This window comes from Hordeum vulgare, chromosome 5H (assembly GCF_904849725.1).
Source record: "Hordeum vulgare subsp. vulgare chromosome 5H, MorexV3_pseudomolecules_assembly, whole genome shotgun sequence".
In the NCBI taxonomy this organism is placed as follows: domain Eukaryota; kingdom Viridiplantae; phylum Streptophyta; class Magnoliopsida; order Poales; family Poaceae; genus Hordeum; species Hordeum vulgare.
In genome coordinates this window covers 446,523,864-446,541,975 of record NC_058522.1, presented here as the reverse complement: position 1 = coordinate 446,541,975, position 18,112 = coordinate 446,523,864, and the positions used below count along the sequence as shown (strand labels likewise).

At 52.7% G+C, this 18,112-nt stretch overlaps 1 protein-coding gene across 1 annotated transcript; it reads left to right on the top strand.

Moving 5' to 3' along the window:
- The first annotated feature begins 15,202 nt into the window (after nt 1-15,202).
- On the top strand, nt 15,203-16,312 carry LOC123398198 (probable CCR4-associated factor 1 homolog 7). Its single transcript, XM_045092697.1, has one exon. It carries the CDS (start codon nt 15,405-15,407, stop codon nt 16,242-16,244), a length of 840 nt encoding a protein of 279 aa, XP_044948632.1. The 5' UTR covers nt 15,203-15,404; the 3' UTR covers nt 16,245-16,312.
- The last annotated feature ends 1,800 nt before the right edge of the window (nt 16,313-18,112 follow it).

Genomic DNA, 18,112 nt, shown 5'->3' with positions numbered 1-18,112 from the left:
TACTGTTGCTACTGTTGTTACTCTGTTGCTGCTGTCACTACTGCTGTTCCTTGCTACTGTTGTCACTACTGCTGTTACTTGCTACTTTGTTGTTACTTGTTGCAAGACTTTTCTGGACCCGTTGCTAGGGAAGAATAGTTCCCCGTCAACGTGCTATTTACTGGCGCCATTGATACAACAGTTATGAATAGTCTGCCGTCAACAGATCTTTTTCTGACACCGTTGCTATCATACTACTTTGCTACTGATACTTTGCTTGCAGACACTAATCTTTCACGTGTGGTTGAAATTGACAAACTCAGCTGCTAATACTTGAGAATATTCTTTCGCTTCCCTTTGTGTCGAATCAATAAATTTGGGTTGAATACTCTACCCTCAAAAACTGTTGCGATCCCCTACACTTGTGGGTTATCACTCGGCGAGAAGGCCCTTCCACTCTATTAGCTCATGAAGAAGACGACGAAGTTCGACTGGAACGACCAGGCGGACGAAGCATTTCGCGACCTCAAGCGGGTCATCTCGAGCCTGGCAATCTTGGCAACGCCGGCTGAAGGGAGCCCATTCTCATATACATTACAGCGACCACTCGCGTGGTTAGTGTAGTGTTGGTAGTTGAGCGCAAGGAGGAGGGCAACGTACTATTAGTGCAACGCCCTATCTACTACCTGAGTGAGGTCTTGTCCTCCTCCAAGCAAAACTACCCCCACTACTAGAAAATGTGTTATGGTGTTTACCTTGTCGCAAAGAAGTTGAAGCAATACTTCCAAGAGCATGCCATCATTGTGGTGACCACTGCTCCTCTTTCAGAAATCATGGACAACCGTGACGCGACTAGCCGGATCGCCAAGTGGTCCATCTCCATGGCCGACCACGACATTCGCTACGAGCCTCGCACTGCCATCAAGTCTCAGATGATGGCCGACTTCCTTGTCGATTGGGCCAAAACCCAGTTTGATCCGCCGCCTCCAGATTCCACTCATTGGCGGATGCACTTCGACGGCTCGAAGATGCGAGCTGGTCTGGGAGCCGGCATTGTCTTGACGTCTCCGAAAGGAGACCAGCTCAAGTATGCTCTCCAGATTCACTTCGCCGCCTCCAACAACGTTGCCGAGTACTAAGCACTCGCTCATGGCCTCCGGCTTGCCAAGGAGATTGGCATCCGGCGGCTCCTTTGCTTCAGCGACTCGGACCTCGTGGTGCAGCAAGTCTCTGGCGAATGGGACGCCAGGGACGCCAACATGGCGAGCTACCGCATCCTCATCCAGTAGCTCAGCGGCCCCTTCGAGGGTTGCGAGTTTCACCATGTTCCCAGGGCGGACAACGAGGCGGTCGATACATTGGCGAAGATTGGCTCCACAAGACAGGCCATTCTAGTCGGTGTCTCCCTCGAGCAGCTACACAAGCCGTCCATCAAGCCGTCTCCAGAGTTGGCATCAATTTTCGTGTCGGCTGATCCCTCGGTGCAAGCGTCGTCGGCTACGCTAGTTGCGCCGACTACAGCTCATGTGCTGGCTGCACTGGCTCCGTCGACTCCAAGTGCGGCACCGGCTACAACCACTTCGCCGGCTACAACAACAAATCCGGCTCCGCTAAGCCTCGAATTATGTCGTCTCGACACCCGGTGGGTGGACGTCATGGAGGTAGACGGCGAGCCGGCTGCCACGAAGGCATCAGAGACACAGAGTCTCGAGCCTGCGACTGCTTCATCAAGCGCGGGGGTTGCAGAAGCCCCCGACACTCAGGTCGAGATGAAGCCAGCCCTTGTGTCAGCTCCGTCGTGGGCTTAACCCATCCTGGCTTTCCTTCTTCGCGGCGTGCTTCCTCAAGAGGAGGCGGAGGCAAGGCAGATCCAGCGCCGATCTGCAGCCTACGCCATCATCAATAGCGAGCTAGTTCGGCGTAGCGTGACTAGCGTGTTCCAGCGCTGCATCGAATCAGAAAAGGGACAGGAGATCCTTAGAGACATTCACCATGGGGAGTGCGGGCATCATGCCTCCTCTAGAACCCTGGTGGCTAAGGCGTTCCGCCATGGATTCTACTGGCCCACGGCCCTCGAGGAGGCCGTGGATATGGTCAACAAGTGCGAGGGCTGCCAACGCTTTGGCGCGCAGAGCCACATGTCGCCTTCCGCCCTCAAAACCATCCCCTTGTCATGGCCTTTCGCTGTCTGGGGGTTGTACATGGTGGGGCCATTCAAGACGGCTCGCGGTGGCATGACTCATCTCTTGGTGGCCATCAATAAATTTACCAAGTGGATCGAGGCTAGACCCATCAAGAAGCTTGACGGCCCCACGGCCGTCAGGTTCATCACGGACATCTCTGTCAGATACGGTGTCCCCCACAAAATCATCACCGACAACGACACCAACTTCGCCAAGGGTGCTTTGGCGCTCTACTGCTCCAAGGTAGGCATATGGCTCGACTTGGCGTCGGTGGCACACCCCCAGTCCAATGGCTAGGTGGAGAGGGCCAACGGCCTAATCCTGGCCAGCATCAAGCCAAGACTAGTGGCACCACTCGTCAGGTCAGCCGACTGCTGGATTGAAGAGCTGCCGGCAGTACTGTGGAGCCTCCGCACCACGCCCAACCGATCAACCGGCTTCACCCCATTCTTTCTGGTATATGGATCCAAGGCTATCATCCCTACGGATGTCGAGTTCGACTCGCCTCGGGTCACCCTATACACAGAAACAGAAGTGAAGGAGGCAAGAGAAGACGACATCGATCTTCTCGAGGAGGCACGGGACCTAGCCTTGAGCCGGACGACAATCTATCAACAGAATCTGAGGTACTACCACAGCAAGAAGATCAAGCCCCTCTCTTTCAGAGAGTGGGACTTGGTGCTCAGAAGAATCCAGCGAACGGTCGGCCAGCACAAGCTCTCATCCCCATGGGAGGGGCCCTTCATCATCAGCAGGGCATTGCACAATAATGCGTACTACTTGATCGATGCCCAGAAGCCAAGGAAGCACAAGAGGGACGACTCCGGCCAAGAGACGGAACGTCCATGGAATTCGGCGTTGCTTCGCCCGTTCTATTTCTAGAAGGCAAGTAACAAAAATGGAAAGAGCATGCATATACGTATCTTTCTCCCTCTTTGGGATTCCTAATGAATGCAATGAAAAGAGCATGCACATATGCTTCTTTTTAGATTCATGACTAGAGTTTTTACTTATTTTGTGAGTCCTTTGGTCCGGCTCAAACGGCCTCGGGGGCTTGCTAACCGCCCGAAAGACTTCCTTAAATTGTAGAAGATCACATAGTGTATGCCGGATTGATCCCTGGTCGTCTCGTAACAGCTACAAACCGGCTCCCGACTGTCCGGCTAGCGAGGTGATGCCAGGTAAGGCCGGATGCATAAAAAATTCGACTACAAAAAGGTTGTCGGCTCGGGTTGGTTTGATCTTTTTACGATCTTATTCTAGTCGGCCTCTGCTGGTTTGTGTTCGAGTCTTTAAGTCTTGATGGCTTCGAAAAATCTAAGTCCAATATTCCCAAAGGCAGAAGCCTCGATCCAGTCACAAACCGGCTCCCGGCTGTCGGGCTGGCGGGGTCGACGCTAGAGGGAGTAAAGGGGTTGGAGAAAAAGAATTCAAGCAGGAATCAAAAAATGAAAACATAAAGCAGCACACATGGCATTACGAATTTAATGCAGAATTCATACATTCAAAAGCATTGGCTCACGGCCGAAGTTCATTACACACACCCAAGTGGGTGGAACTGTTGGACTAACAATTCATTGCAGACAATCAAAACAAAAAAGGACCGACTAAGGGGCGGTGGCCTCGTCTGTCGTCCCGGCTGCTGCTCTTGAAGTGGTGGCTTCACCATCGCTGGCTGCTCCCGAGGCGGTGGCGCCGTCTCCTCTATGAGAGCTTCCGGCTCCGTCCTTGGCGGAGTCGGCATACGCCGCCGCTGGAGGCGGTGTCTTCCTCCTCATCGGCCGCCTCGTCGGAGCTGCCATTGGCGTCATAGGGCTGAAGGCCGTGCAGATCCTGAGGGACCATGTTGCCGTCTTCACCCCCGCTCCAAGTTGAGCTCATCCCAGGTGGCATACGAGGCGATGTCGCTGGCCCCCACACGTAGCTGCTCCTCCACGGCCTGCAGCTCCCCCTCCGAGCCATCGCGCTGGGCGACGAGCTTGCCCAAGTCCAGGTTTCGGTACTAGGACTTGGTCAAGCGCAGGGCCATGTAGGCACCAACATGCGCGGCCGAGGCGCGCCACGTGTCGAGACAATCATCGCCAGCCGCAAGCCAGCGGGAGAGTCGGCTCATCGACGCCGGCTCCACGGCATCGGGCCACAGAGCCTTTATCATCGACGAGCCTGCGATCTGCAGCCGCTCCACGGACTCGCCCAGGGCACGCACGCGGGCTCTGAGGCCCACGCCAATCTCCTCCACGCTCCAGCCGGCAGTGACGTCTACCTCCTGCCCGGCAACGTGATGCTCCTCGCGGCTGACCTCAACAGCCGTTTCAGCCGCTTCCTGTGTCTCAGGGAAGAATCATGGGATAGGGGAAGGGGTGCAAAGAAGAATAAGAGGAGGAAGTAGCAAAGAAGACAATTCAAGACAAAATAAAAAGGAATTACGGTCAAAATGGTTGTCAATCTCGTGGGCATTCTCCAGGGCCTCGAGCTCCCGCACCTTGCTCGCTTGAGTGGCGCGGGAGATCTCATCCTCGAGGGCGGCGGCCATCTCCAGCGCCTTGGCCAGCTGCCCCTACTTCTGGATCAGGTCCTCCTCCTTCTCCTTCAGGGCGACATCCTTAAGCTTCATCTCTTCAAGACGAGCCGTCCGGAGGCGCTCCACATCGGCGGCATGGGAGGTATCCTTCTCCTGCAGAGTGGCGCGCAGTTGTTCCTGCTCAGCCTGGCGGGCCGTCTCAAGCTCCTTCTTCTCCGTCTGGAGAAGAGCCAGCTGCTGCTGGAGCCGTTGGTCTGCCTCGTGCAAGGCGTCCCGCTCCGTGATGGCCTCGCCTAGCCGGATCTGAAGATTGGCGACCTGGCCGTCAGCCGCCTGGTTCTGAGCCCGCAGCATGTTATACGCCCGCACCTGGGCGTCGTAAAGGTCCTACGAGCAAAGCAAAGAAGAAGCAAAATAAGATCGGCCCAGTTAATTCATAACTATCCCTATTCTCGAGGGTTACACCTAGTGGGTGCGCTAGCGCCCCCACTAAAAAAGCAAAGACAAGGGATAAGCTCGAAGAGATTCGGCCCGGCCAATGCTTGGCCGGCCCGACTCTCAGGGGCTACACCCAGTGGGTGCGCTGGCGCGCCCCCACTAATTCAAGAGAGGAAGAAAAAATCAAAACCAAGACGAGGAGGATGCAAAGGATAAAGCACTCACCCTGGTGCGCTCCTCTAGGCGCTCCAGATCGCTGTCCGCCACGCGGTGTGCGTGCTCCACCTTGTACCGGGTGGTGGCAAACAGCCACACCAGCTCCGGGACGCCTTGGGGCACGGTTCCAGCGGGCAGCGTCTCGTGCTCAAGGTTGGACGCCCGCCAAGCCTTCATAGGCCGGCTCCCGGCGCTGGGGCTGGCTCCTGGGGCAACCGGCCCACGGCTAGAGACAACGATGGTGCCGTCTCCAGGCGCCTGATTGGCGGCCGGCTCCATCGACGCCCCAGTCGGTGTCATCTCTGCAGCAGGAGGAGGAGTGGCCGCGTCCGGCGCATCCATGGTCACCTCTCGCGCCTCCAGGTTCAGCTCCGGCGCATCGGCCGCCGCCTCGGCCTCCGGCGTCCCGGGGATCTCCTCGAGGTCCACTGGCGCAGAGGCGTCCAGCTCGGATGGCTTGGCCACCTCGGCCCTCTGGGTACGCCTCGGGGCTGCCTCGCTAGCTGGTTCCTCCATGCGAGTACGCGTGGAGGGGTCATATCTAGCCTTTGTACGCCTCTCTGTGGGCTTCGAAGACCGGCTGGGCCAAGATTGGCCCTCAGCCATCTTCTCCGCCGCCACCACCCAGCAGCGGGCGGATTGTTCTTCAATAGCCTTCTCGGCAGCGTCAGCCGCTCAGCGGCGGAGGCGGTATCTTCCTCCACGTCCTCCGCCTCCCAGCCAAGTATCGCTTTGAGGAACCTATCTTCACGCGAGACAAATCAAAAAAGGAATGAAATGGAATCCTTACCCTGCAACGATGGGCACCTACCTCCTGCCGGCACCAGCACGACACTTCTTAGCGCCACCTGCTCGTCCTACGGTTGGAGGTCCCGTCGCGACACGCTTGGGAGCCGGCCTGGAAGCTGTGGCACCCTTGCCTTTCTTTCCGGCCGCCTCGCCAGGACCGACCGTCTTGGCCGCATGGTGGCGGCCACGCGTCAGGGGTAGGCTGGTGACCTCCTCCACCCCATCCGAGTCTTCCTTGAAGGCCGCATCAGATAAGGACGGCGGTGTCTCATCATCATCCATCCAATCAACAATGGAGGGCTTCAGATGCTCACGAGACGGCTCAGAGCCCTCTGACTCCAGCTCGTCCCCCAAACCCTCGGAGGCGGTAGAGCGCGGCTCGATCATGCCCTCGTCCTCGATCTCCGAGGCATGGGACGTCACCACGTCGGCAGCAGGCGGGTTGAGCGCTTGCAAGTTCCTGAATAGCTGCGCAATGGAGTTGGCGACCGGCTCAAAAAATAAGATCGACTACTTCAAAGATGACAAGAACAACATCGACAAAAGTGCTTACCATCGGGGGCGGATGGGCCATGTCATAAGGGGCTAGCCCCCACGCCCACTTTCCACTATCATCCAGGCGGGTGGTGGAGATCTGGTTCACACCCCGAGCCACCGCACTGGCTGTGAAGTTCTTGGTGGAGAGCCGACAGGGATCATACCGGTTGCCCATCTGGCAAACCAGATGGGGTCGCCTCTGCAGAGGCAGGATCCTGCGGGTGATCATGGTGGTAAGCATGTCGCGACCCAGGAGGCCGCGATTCTTCAAGCTATCAAGGTAGGCGCCAATCTGCGCCACCTCAGGAATCGGCTTCGGATACTTGGCCTACCAATTTAGCTTCGCCATCGGAGGCTCGATGTTGAAGGGAGGCATGTTGAGAGCGTCGAGTGCGGGGTTGGCGTTCTTCACATAGAAGAAGCCTCTCTGCCACTGCTTGATGGATTCTTGCAGTGGCAGCTGGGGAAGTCAGACTTCGACCGATGGTGCACCAGTGCGGCTCCGCACGGCGTCATCGGGTGAGGGCCGTCAAGCTTCTCCAGCTCGGCCTTGTCCATCTTCTTGGACTGCTGCTTGAGAAAGAACATGTTCTGCCAGAGGTCGAGGCGAGGCTCAATCCCCAGGAAGCCCTCGCATAGGACGACGAACGAAGCGAGTTGGAGAATGGCGTTCGGCGCCAGATGGTGCGTGTTGGAATTATGCACTAGAGGCAATGATAAATGTATAGTTATTATTATAATTCCTGTATCAAGATAATAGTTTATTATCCATGCTATAATTGTATTGAATGAAGACTCATTTACATGTGTGGATACATAGACAAAACACCGTCCCTAGCATGCCTCTAGTTGGCTAGCCAGTTGATCGATGATAGTCAGTGTCTTCTGATTATGAACAAGGTGTTGTTGCTTGATAACTGGATCACGTCATTGGGAGAATCACGTGATGGACTAGACCCAAACTAATAGACGTAGCATGTTGATCGTGTCATTTTGTTGCTACTGTTTTCTGCGTGTCAAGTATTTATTCCTATGACCATGAGATCATGTAACTCACTGACACCGGAGGAATGCTTTTTGTGTATCAAACGTCGCAACGTAACTGGGTGACTATAAAGATGCTCTACAGGTATCTCCGAAGGTGTTAGTTGAGTTAGTATGGATCAAGACTGGGATTTGTCACTCCGTGTGACGGAGAGGTATCTCGGGGCCCACTCGGTAATACAACATCACACACAAGCCTTGCAAGCAATGTAACTTAGTGTAAGTTGCGGGATCTTGTATTACGGAACGAGTAAAGAGACTTGCCGGTAAACGAGATTGAAATAGGTATGCGGATACTGACGATCGAATCTCGGGCAAGTAACATACCGAAGGACAAAGGGAATGACATACGGGATTATACGAATCCTTGGCACTGAGGTTCAAACGATAAGATCTTCGTAGAATATGTGGGATCCAATATGGGCATCCAGGTCCCGCTATTGGATATTGACCGAGGAACCTCTCGGGTCATGTCTACATAGTTCTCGAACCCGCAGGGTCTGCACACTTAAGGTTCGACGTTGTTTTATGCGTATTTGAGTTATATGGTTGGTTACCGAATGTTGTTCGGAGTCCCGGATGAGATCACGGACGTCACGAGGGTTTCCAGAATGGTCCGGAAACGAAGATTGATATATAGGATGACCTCATTTGATTACCGGAAGGTTTTCGGAGTTACCGGGAATGTACCGGGAATGACGAATGGGTTCCGGGAGTTCACCGGGGGGGCAACCCACCCCGAGGAAGCCCATAGGCTTTGGGGAGACACACCAGCCCTTAGTGGGCTGGTGGGACAGCCCCAAAGGGGCCTATGCGCCAAGAGAAAGAAATCAAAGGAAAAGAAAAAAAAAGAGGGAAGAAGTGGGAAGGGAGGGGGACTCCTCCCACCAAACCAAGTCCAACTCGGTTTGGGGGGGGGGAGTCCTTCCCCCCTTGGCTCGGCCGACCCCTTGGGAGTCCCTTGGACCCCAAGGCAAGGTCCCCCTCCCTCCTCCTATATATATGGGGCTTTTAGGGCAGATTTGAGACGATTTTCTCACGGCTGCCCGACCACATACCTCCATAGTTTTTCCTCTAGATCGCGTTTCTGCGGAGCTCGGGCGGAGCCCTGCTGAGACGAGATCATCACCAACCTCCGGAGCGCCGTCACGCTGCCGGAGAACTCTTCTACCTCTCCGTCTCTCTTGCTGGATCAAGAAGGCCGAGATCATCGTCGAGCTGTACGTGTGCTGAACGCGGAGATGCCGTCCGTTCGGTACTAGATCGTGGGACTGATCGCGGGATTGTTCGCGGGGCGGATCGAGGGACGTGAGGACGTTCCACTACATCAACCGCGTTCTCTAAACGCTTCTGCTGTATGATCTACAAGGGTACGTAGATCACTCATCCCCTCTCGTAGATGGACATCACCATGATAGGTCTTCGTGCGCGTAGGAAAAATTTTGTTTCCCATGCGACGTTCCCCAACAGTGCGGCTGCAGGCCGAAGAAAGTGAGCCAGTTGGAGAAGAAAGCGCTCGTCGGAAGCTCGAAGCCCCTGTAGAAGTGCTCGTCGAACACGACGATATCCCCCTCTTGCAGCGTCGGGGAGGTCTCGGCTTCGGGGATCCGCACCGTCACGAGAGAGGCCGGAGGCAGCATCTGATGGTTGCGGAGCACCTCGATGTGGTCGTCGCAAATCTCACTTCCCAGCCAGGCCCCATTGGACGAGCTCTTCTTCGAGGAGGAGCCGCTCGCCATAACTGCAGGCAACGGGCGTTGGGGAAGACTGGTGGCGACAGGTGGCGCGACGGTGACGGAGAGGATGAAGACAAAGGCAGACGATCTCTTTCTCTCTGGGCTCAGGGAGGAAGAGGGCGCCGACATGGGGCGAGAGGGGGCGAATGGCCTCCTCGGTACCCCCACGCCCCATTTAAACCCCACGAAGGATCGTGGGGAGGGGATCCGGTGCATGCAAGCCCCCACTAATCCCGTTTATTACGGGCAGTAACGCTTCTCGAGACCCAACCGTCGCGGATTAAATCCATAGAGGATCCTCCGCACGGGGGCCGAGGGGGCGTCGTGGCGGGACCCAGGGCCCAGGCCCGATCCTGTCACCTGCGCAAACCATCATCACGTCAGGCCGGGCCTGGCACGTGGCGCGTTTTGCGCGGCCTACGACGAAGTCGAGGCGTCGCTTGGAAGCCAGCCGGCGTCCCTGATACATCCATTTTGCATCATGCTTTCATGTTGATATTTAATGCTTTTTGGGCTGTTATATTACTTGTGGTACCATATTTATGCCTTTTCTCTCTTATTTTGCAAGGATTATTTGAAGAGGGAGAATTCAGGCAGCTGGAATTCTGGACTGGAAAAGGAGCAAATCCTAGTCCACTATTCTGCACATCTCCAAATGCCCTGAAAATTTACGTGGATTTTTTCTGGAATATATTAAAAATACTGGGCGAAAGAACTACTGGAGGGGGGCCACTAGGTCTCCACAAGCTTGCCCACCGCCACCACCCCCCAGGTGGCGCAGGGCAGGCTTGTGGGCTACCTGACGGCCCACTAGCCCCCCTCTTTTGCTATATGAAGTGTCCTGGTCTGGAAAAAAATTCAATACGGAGCTTTTTCGTGGTTTCATCGCCGCCACGAGGCGGAACTTGAGCAGATCCAATCTAGAGCTCCGGCAGGACGATCCTGCCGGGGAAACTTCCCTCCCGGAGGGGGAAATCATCGCCATCGTCATTCCCAACACTCCTCTCGTCGGAGGGGAGGCATCTTCATCAACATCTTCATCAGCACCATCTCCTCTCCAATCCCTAGTTCATCTCTTGTAACCAATCTTCGTCTCGCAACTCCGATTGGTACTTGTAAGGTTCCTAGTAGTGTTGATTACTCTTTGTAGTTGATGCTAGTTGGATTACTTGGTGGAAGAGTTTATGTTCAGATCCTTGATGCTATTCATTACACCTCTGGTCATGATTATGATTATGTCTTGTGAGTAGTTACTTTTGTTCCTGAGGACATGGGATGAGTCATGCTGATAATAGTCATGTGAATTTGATATTCGTTCGGTATTTTGATATGTTGTATGTTGTTTTTCCTCTAGTGGTGTTATGTGAACGTCGACTACATAACACTTCACCATATTTGGGCCTAGAGGAAGGCATTGGGAAGTAGTAAGTAGATGATGGGTTGCTGGAGTGACAGAAGCTTAAGCCCCAGTCTATGCGTTGCTTCGTGAGGGGCTGATTTTGGATCCACTAGTTTAATGCTATGGTTAGACTTTGTCTTAATTCTTCTTTTGTAGTTGCGGATGCTTGCGAGAGAGGTTAATCATAAGTGGGATGCTTGTCCAAGTAAGGGCAGTACCCAAGCGCCGGTCCACCCACATATCAAACTATCAAAGTAACGAACGCGAATCATATGAACATGATGAAACTAGCATGACAGAAATTCCCGTGTGTCCTCGGGAGCGTTTTTCCTCCTATAAGACTTTGTTCAGGCTTGTCCCTTGCTGCAAAAGGGATTGGGCCACTTGCTGCACCGTTGCTACTACTTGTTACTTGTTACTCTTTGCTTGCTACGTTTCACCTCGCTACATAATCACTTGTTACCGCTACTTTCAGTGCTTGCAGTTATTACCTTGCTGAAATCCGTTTGTCAGAGCTTTCTGCTCCTTGTTGGGTTCGACACTCTTACTTATCAAAAGGACTACGATTGATCCCCTATACTTGTGGGTCATCAGTCCCCTGCCGCAGGCGACGACGGGAATACAACAACAAACAAACAAGCCGGTAAGGCCATCCGCTCCCAAGCGGTGGGCCTCCCCAGCTTCGGGGACTACTGTCGGGGGGATAACCCCGGGGTAGGCTCAGCGAGCCTGCTCCTTTGCCTTCAGCATATAAGGAATAACCAGAACAATTCTACAAGGCCTAAGTCCCATGGTCGGATAGGAAGCACCTGTCGGCTGGGGGGCGAGGCGGCCAACTCTCTCGCCGGCCAGGAAGCACCTGCCGGCTAGAGGCGAGACGGCTACCTCCCCCTGGCCGCCTAGGCCAAGCCAGCCGGCTAGGGGCGAGGCAGCCGTGCCCAGGCCGGCTAGTCAAGCAAGCTAGCCGACTGGGGATCTCCAGTCATATCAGACCATAGGTCATGACGAGACCCTACGGTTAAAGGTGTCTACGCGTCAGCAAAGGTACTCGATGAGAGTGCACGACAGGTACCAGCGTCGGCGACCAGGCCGCTGACCTCCTCCGGCTCTGATCCATCACCCTTCACAGTGTCGGCCTGTCAAACTTTCACTCCATTACTGCACTCGACGTGGGAACAGTGGAGAGGGTCGTACCGTCTGCCCATGACGAATCTCGTTGGACGACGCCGGACGTACCACGCGTGTCCTGCGTCAACCTTACATGAGAGTCTTATTGGCTAGCCGGCGGGTCCCACAACCAGACGGGACCTCGCAGCCGGCGGGCCCCTAGAGCGACAAGACAAGACCCGTGTGGGCCCCCTGGCCAACCGGCGAGGCTGCCAGACGGGTCCCACACTTGTACTTTTATCAATATTGTAGGTCGGTGGGTTCGTCTATAAACCTCCCCGATCCCCCTCCATGCAGAGGGTCGATCAACTGAGCACACACACCAACCACATAAGAGAGGCAGACGCAGCCGGCAGCTCCTTCTTCCTCCACAATACAGCTCCAGGAGCACTTTGTAGTCTCATTCATACATAATACACTCCGACATGACTAGGTGTATTATCTCTACGGAGAGCCCTGAACCTGGGTACATCGTCCGTTCCATGCGTGTACCAACCTCGTTCCCAGCGCCCTCCGGTGTCACTTTGGTTCCCGTCATTTTTAGCCTACCCATGACTTATGTTGCGAGTATTCATCGACAAAGATGGATAGAGCAATATCTGTATTCAAAGCAAAATGTTGTGATGTGTGAACCGGCCCTTTAATATCCTGGTTCAATATAATCTATCTTCCTCTTATTTTCATGATAGTTGATTCATGATGGTTGATGATTTTTCTTGCGGGTAACATGGTAATTGGTGATTGATACGGGAACTAAAGTAGCATGGCCTAGAACTACTTTTTGTGTGTCGCGTCGGTCCATTTTTGCTACCGTGACATCTATTCCATTCATGAAAAGCATGTTTCATTGTTATGGTTATATTTTTTCTACTCAACGGTCCGTTTGTATTGTCATGGAATCTTTCTCACGAGTCAGGTGTTGTAGTACAATAGTAGTCTTTTTGTGTGCCTATTTTTAGAGCGGTGCTACGTGTTTGTCGGCCGATCTCTTAAAAGATCAATCGGGTTGCTAGCCGCCAGATCTAGCGTCATCAAGTGGTTGATGGTCTATTAACTTTTGCAATACAGATCATGTTATAATTTTTTTTTTGTAACAGAGACCATGTTGCAAAAACTTTTGTAGATTTTCTTTTGCAACAAGTTTTTTATAAAATATTATTTTTTAACAAAGATAGTGTTGTGGAAACACGTGAAGAATATTTTTTGCAACAAGAGTTTCTTATAGAATACTTTCCGCAACAAAAATCATGTTGCCAAAACATTTGTAGATTTTTTTGCAATAAATTTGTTATAGAATATTTTTTGCACAAAGATCATGTTGCAGAAATGTTTGTAATTTTTTTACAATAGAAATCATGTTGCAGAAACGTGTGTATATATTTTTATAACAAAGGCCTTGTTGCAGAAAATTTGTGCAACAAAGATAATATTGCAGAAATCATACATCGATGACACCAACGATTGAGACGTGAGGTGGGTCGATGGACGGTGCAGTTCTTACATCATCAAGACACGTGAAGGCGGGGCGGCAGACGATAGTAGGCTTTTATCAGGACGTATGATTGGTAGCAAAGGAGGTGGACGCGTGCGCGTTATCAGCGGGATGAAATGAAGTGTTTTCTCCATTTTTACTCTTATTATATGTCAACATTTTAACTGTGCATCCTACCCTCAGAAAGAAAAGAAAATGTGTATCCGTGTTGCAACACGGAAACAATTTCCTAGTTGTTATTAGAGAGGAAATGTAAGAGCATATCTAGGAGATCCCGTAAAAGAGCGATCCGTAAAATGGGTTTACACAATTTTACGGTGTCATTTCGTGCGCCAAAGATCTAACCTTGTATATGAAACTGTAAAATTTGAAAAAAAAAGTTTGCGGGTGAAGCTACATCATAATTTTCATCGAACTACATCATGGTTCTTCATGAAACTACATCACTTCTTCATCAAACTACATCAGTTTTTCATACTACTACTACGTAGGGGGATCTGCGGGCCGTGCAGCGTACCCGAGCCAAGGCTACCAAAAATAACGGGTGTGGCGGCGACGACGCGACGGAGGAGCCGAAGGAGCTCTGTCCTCGACGGAGTCGAGGTCGATCCAGATCTTGTCCTGCTCGGCCTTCAGGACGCGCAGGTCCGCCTTCTTGGACGCGCTCGCCTGCAACACTGTGTCCCCTTGCTCGAGGAAGATCTGCTCGATCTCGAGCTCGCGGCGTCCTCCCCCGCCTCCCCACCGAGCGCTCCATGATGGCGCGCATGAGGTGATCCTCCTGCCTCGGGGGAGGTAGTCCTCGGGGCCGATGACCACTCCAAACAACGGGACGTCGTCGTCCTTGAGCTTGACGGCGAGCGGCCCGAGCTCCTCTGCCCTCATATTCACCGGAGTGATGGTCCACGAGGACGAGGCGCCCCTGGACGAACTCCTAGCGGCAGAGGTGCGGAGTCGGCGTTGGAGGCGCGGGTAGCGATGGCGCTCAGTGTCATCCCCTCCATTTTCGTGGTCGTCCATGGTCGGGACGACCCACTATGGGTTTTTTGTCTCGTCGGCGGCGGGAAATTAGGGTTGAATGGGAGATGAATCGTGGCGGAGCTGCGGCGGCAGAGGATAAGGTTTGACCCGTAAACGCGTTGTGAAACCGCATATATGCCGATTGGAGATGTCTTTTTTCAGGTCGCTGTAAAAAATTTATGGACCAAATACGCGATACGGGGTCTGTTATGGTCACTAAAACAGATCGAACTCGTATATTCGTTGAAATTGTACGGATATTTTTTTACGGGGTTTGATGCTCTAAAACAAAGCTAAAGAAAAGCTTAGAGAAAGGAAGACTTGCAACGACCAACCCCAAGTCAAAGAAACCCTCCCACCGAAGCTCTCTCCGCCGGAAGAAGCAAAACAAAACCAAAACCAAATTGTTCATCCACACTTGCCCTTCCCCTTGTTTTCCTTGCTGGTTCCAATCCAGCCTTCACCTGACGTGCCGCCCTCACCTCCACAAAAAAAATGGCCCCACGAGCCCCTGGCCCACCGGGCAGCCACCCAGGAAGCCGCCCCTCCTCACGCTCCCGGCCGGCAATCATGCCACAGGACCCACCATTTGCGGGTCCCACCACGTGGCACCAATCCGACCCGGGCGGCGCACGTCACCCACTTTCCCCATTCGCGCTTCCCCCCGCCCTCCTCCTTCTTCCCCCGAATCCCCAATCCCACGCTCCTCTCCCCCTCCCTTCCTCCCCTGGATCTCCTCCTCCCGCCCCGCCCCGCCGCACCTCCCCGCCCACGGGAGCCCCCGCCGCTCGCCCGTGGGCCCCGCCGCCTCCCGCTCCTCCGCTCCGAGGGCTCCAGGAAGGAGAGGGGAGGGAAAGCTCGAGCCTTTGATGCCCGGCAGCCGATGGCGACGCCGGCCGTAGACAAGCCCGACGGGGTGGAGATCCGCGAGGTGTGGGCGGAGAACCTCGAGGCCGAGTTCGCCGTGATCCGGGACATCGTCGACGACTACCCCTACGTCGCCATGGACACCGAGTTCCCGGGCGTCGTCTGCCGCCCGCTCGGCACCTTCAAGTCCAACGCTGACTTCAACTACGCCACGCTCAAGGCCAACGTCGACATGCTCAAGCTCATCCAGCTCGGCCTCACCTTCTCGGACGAGCGCGGCGGCCTCCCCGCCCTCGGCCCGGACGGCCGCCCCTGCGTCTGGCAGTTCAACTTCCGGGGCTTCGACCCGCGGACCGACGTCGCCGCCGCCGACTCCATCGACCTGCTGCGCCGCAGCGGGATCGACTTCGCCCGCCACGCCGCCGAGGGGGCTGACTCGCGCCGCTTCGCCGAGCTGCTCATGTCCTCCGGGGTCGTCCTCAACGCCGAGATCCACTGGGTCACCTTCCACAGCGGCTACGACTTCGGCTACCTGCTCAAGCTGCTCACCGGCTCCAACCTGCCGGACACCAGCTCCGGCTTCTTCGACCTCATCAGGATTTACTTCCCCGTGATCTACGACATCAAGCACTTGATGAGATTCTGCAACAGCCTCCACGGCGGACTGAACAAGCTCGCTGAGCTGCTCGACGTCGAGCGGGTCGGAATCTGCCATCAGGCAGGCTCTGATTCTCTGCTCACAGCGCTCTCTTTCAACAAGCTCAAGGAGTCATACTTCGGTGGATTGACTGAGAAATATGCTGGTGTGTTGTATGGTCTAGGCACAGAGGGCGGGGAAACCACCTCTGTTCACTGAGTACTGGATAGTTAAATAAATGATGAACTATTTATGAGAGAAAAGGAGAAACCTGTCTGCTGATTGAATGTGTGATGTCTGATTATATCCCTTTGCTTGACACCGAAAAGGTACTACCTTTCCCTCAACTACTTGCTCTGCTGAATGTGTTTAGGTTAGATGACTGAGTTTTTGTTGTTTGATTTTGCATGCTGAAGTTGATGAAACACGCTCTAGATACTGGTTAAAGTCTGCCTATGCTGATTCTTCACACGACCTGTAGAGTTAAACACTTGATAGATAGCAAAAAGAACACTTCTTTTGTCATGCATATAGTGTTGATTGCTTACTGTTGTGTGTTTTGTTTGAGGAATCACCTACCTCCCGTCATGGACAGGCGCATGGCTAACCATGGCAGTCAATGACTCCAATTCTACCACTAGTTGGTTCAAGCTGTATACTACAGTATATATGTCCATGCTTCCAGACCAATAGGGTACTTTCTGGTGTCGAACTTTCTGGTCCATGCTTCCATACCAATGGACGGTGGAAGTACTGTATTATGTGAAGAGGGGCATCATTTAACCATTTATTAGGAGATTAAGCAGAGATGACCAAAGAATTTGTTTCCCAGTCATGAGCTCTGAGTCTCTGCGTCATGGACAAGGATAAGCTCAGCTGTTGTTCATATATATTGTCAGGATTCTGTTTAGTGCCACTTATTTTGGGAAGAAAGGAGTAGCATTTAGCAAGGACTGTCTATTATGTAAAGAATAGCAATCATATCCAAATAACTCAAGAAACTTTCCCTAGACATGATTCAGAGTCTAAGAATCATGTATGTACCAGGATCAGGTCAGTGGCCGGTCTGAGGAACGGAGGATGATTTCAGATGCTGCCCTCTCTAGTAGTCTGGTCACACCCATCAACCCATCCTCTTCTTTCTTCTCCTCTCTCGTCCAGTCATAGCACTTGGGTAGTTTTGAGAGCGACCTTTTTAATTGGGGTTATAACTGAACTGTCACCTCTTAAATTTTACTTTCTGAAGGTATCTTTGGTAGAAACATTTTTTGAAAGCGGCCTCTTTCATTATGGTTATAGAAGTTCCATGTGTTGGCTGTTCATTTTTGAATTGATCTATATTCATGGACTGTGTAGTCAGAGGATTCTCATCCATTTCCAGCTAAAGCTTACATCTACTCCCTCCGTCCGGAAATACTTGTCGTAAGAATGGATGTATCTTAGTTCTAGATACATCCATTTGTATCCATTTTTGTGACAAGTAATTCCGGACGGAGGGAGTAGTTCGCAGTTTCCTCGGCAGTTCAATACACTGATTTACACTGTTCTATATTATGTTAGTAGACTGTTAAGAAATGCTCTTAACATCGAGTTTGAACTAAATTGTGACAGAACAGAAGTAGATTACAGTCCCTTTATTTATATCGTATACATGGATGTAGAGTGCATATCAATTAGTCAAGTGCCCTTTTGCCTCAGTGCAACCTCCAATTAGTTAGAAAAGGTCCTTCCCTGGTCATTCCTATATGAGTTGTCTTTGCATTGTGCTTTACAATTCTGATGATTACTAATCTTGTCATTCTCCTTTTGCTTGTCTTGCTCGTGTTGTATTATTCTCTTTCCTTACTGTAGATTGTTTGCCTGATATGCGGGGCTTCTCAGTTCTTTCTCCTTTTGCCTTGGTGTATAACCTCTGAGATAGGTTAGAGAAGTCCCTTTCCTGGTTACTTCTGTGTGAATTATCTCTCTGCATTTTCTGACGATTACTAATTTCATCATATCCCATTTGCTTCCCGTGGTCTTGGTGTATTATCTTTTCTTACTATAGATTGTTTGCCTGAATAGTGTGGCTCATCAGTTCTTTGTAG

Coding starts and splice junctions, on each gene's coding strand:
- LOC123398198 (XM_045092697.1), top strand. CDS start 15,405: ATGGCGACGCCGGCCGTAGACAAGCCCGACGGGGTGGAGATCCGCGAG.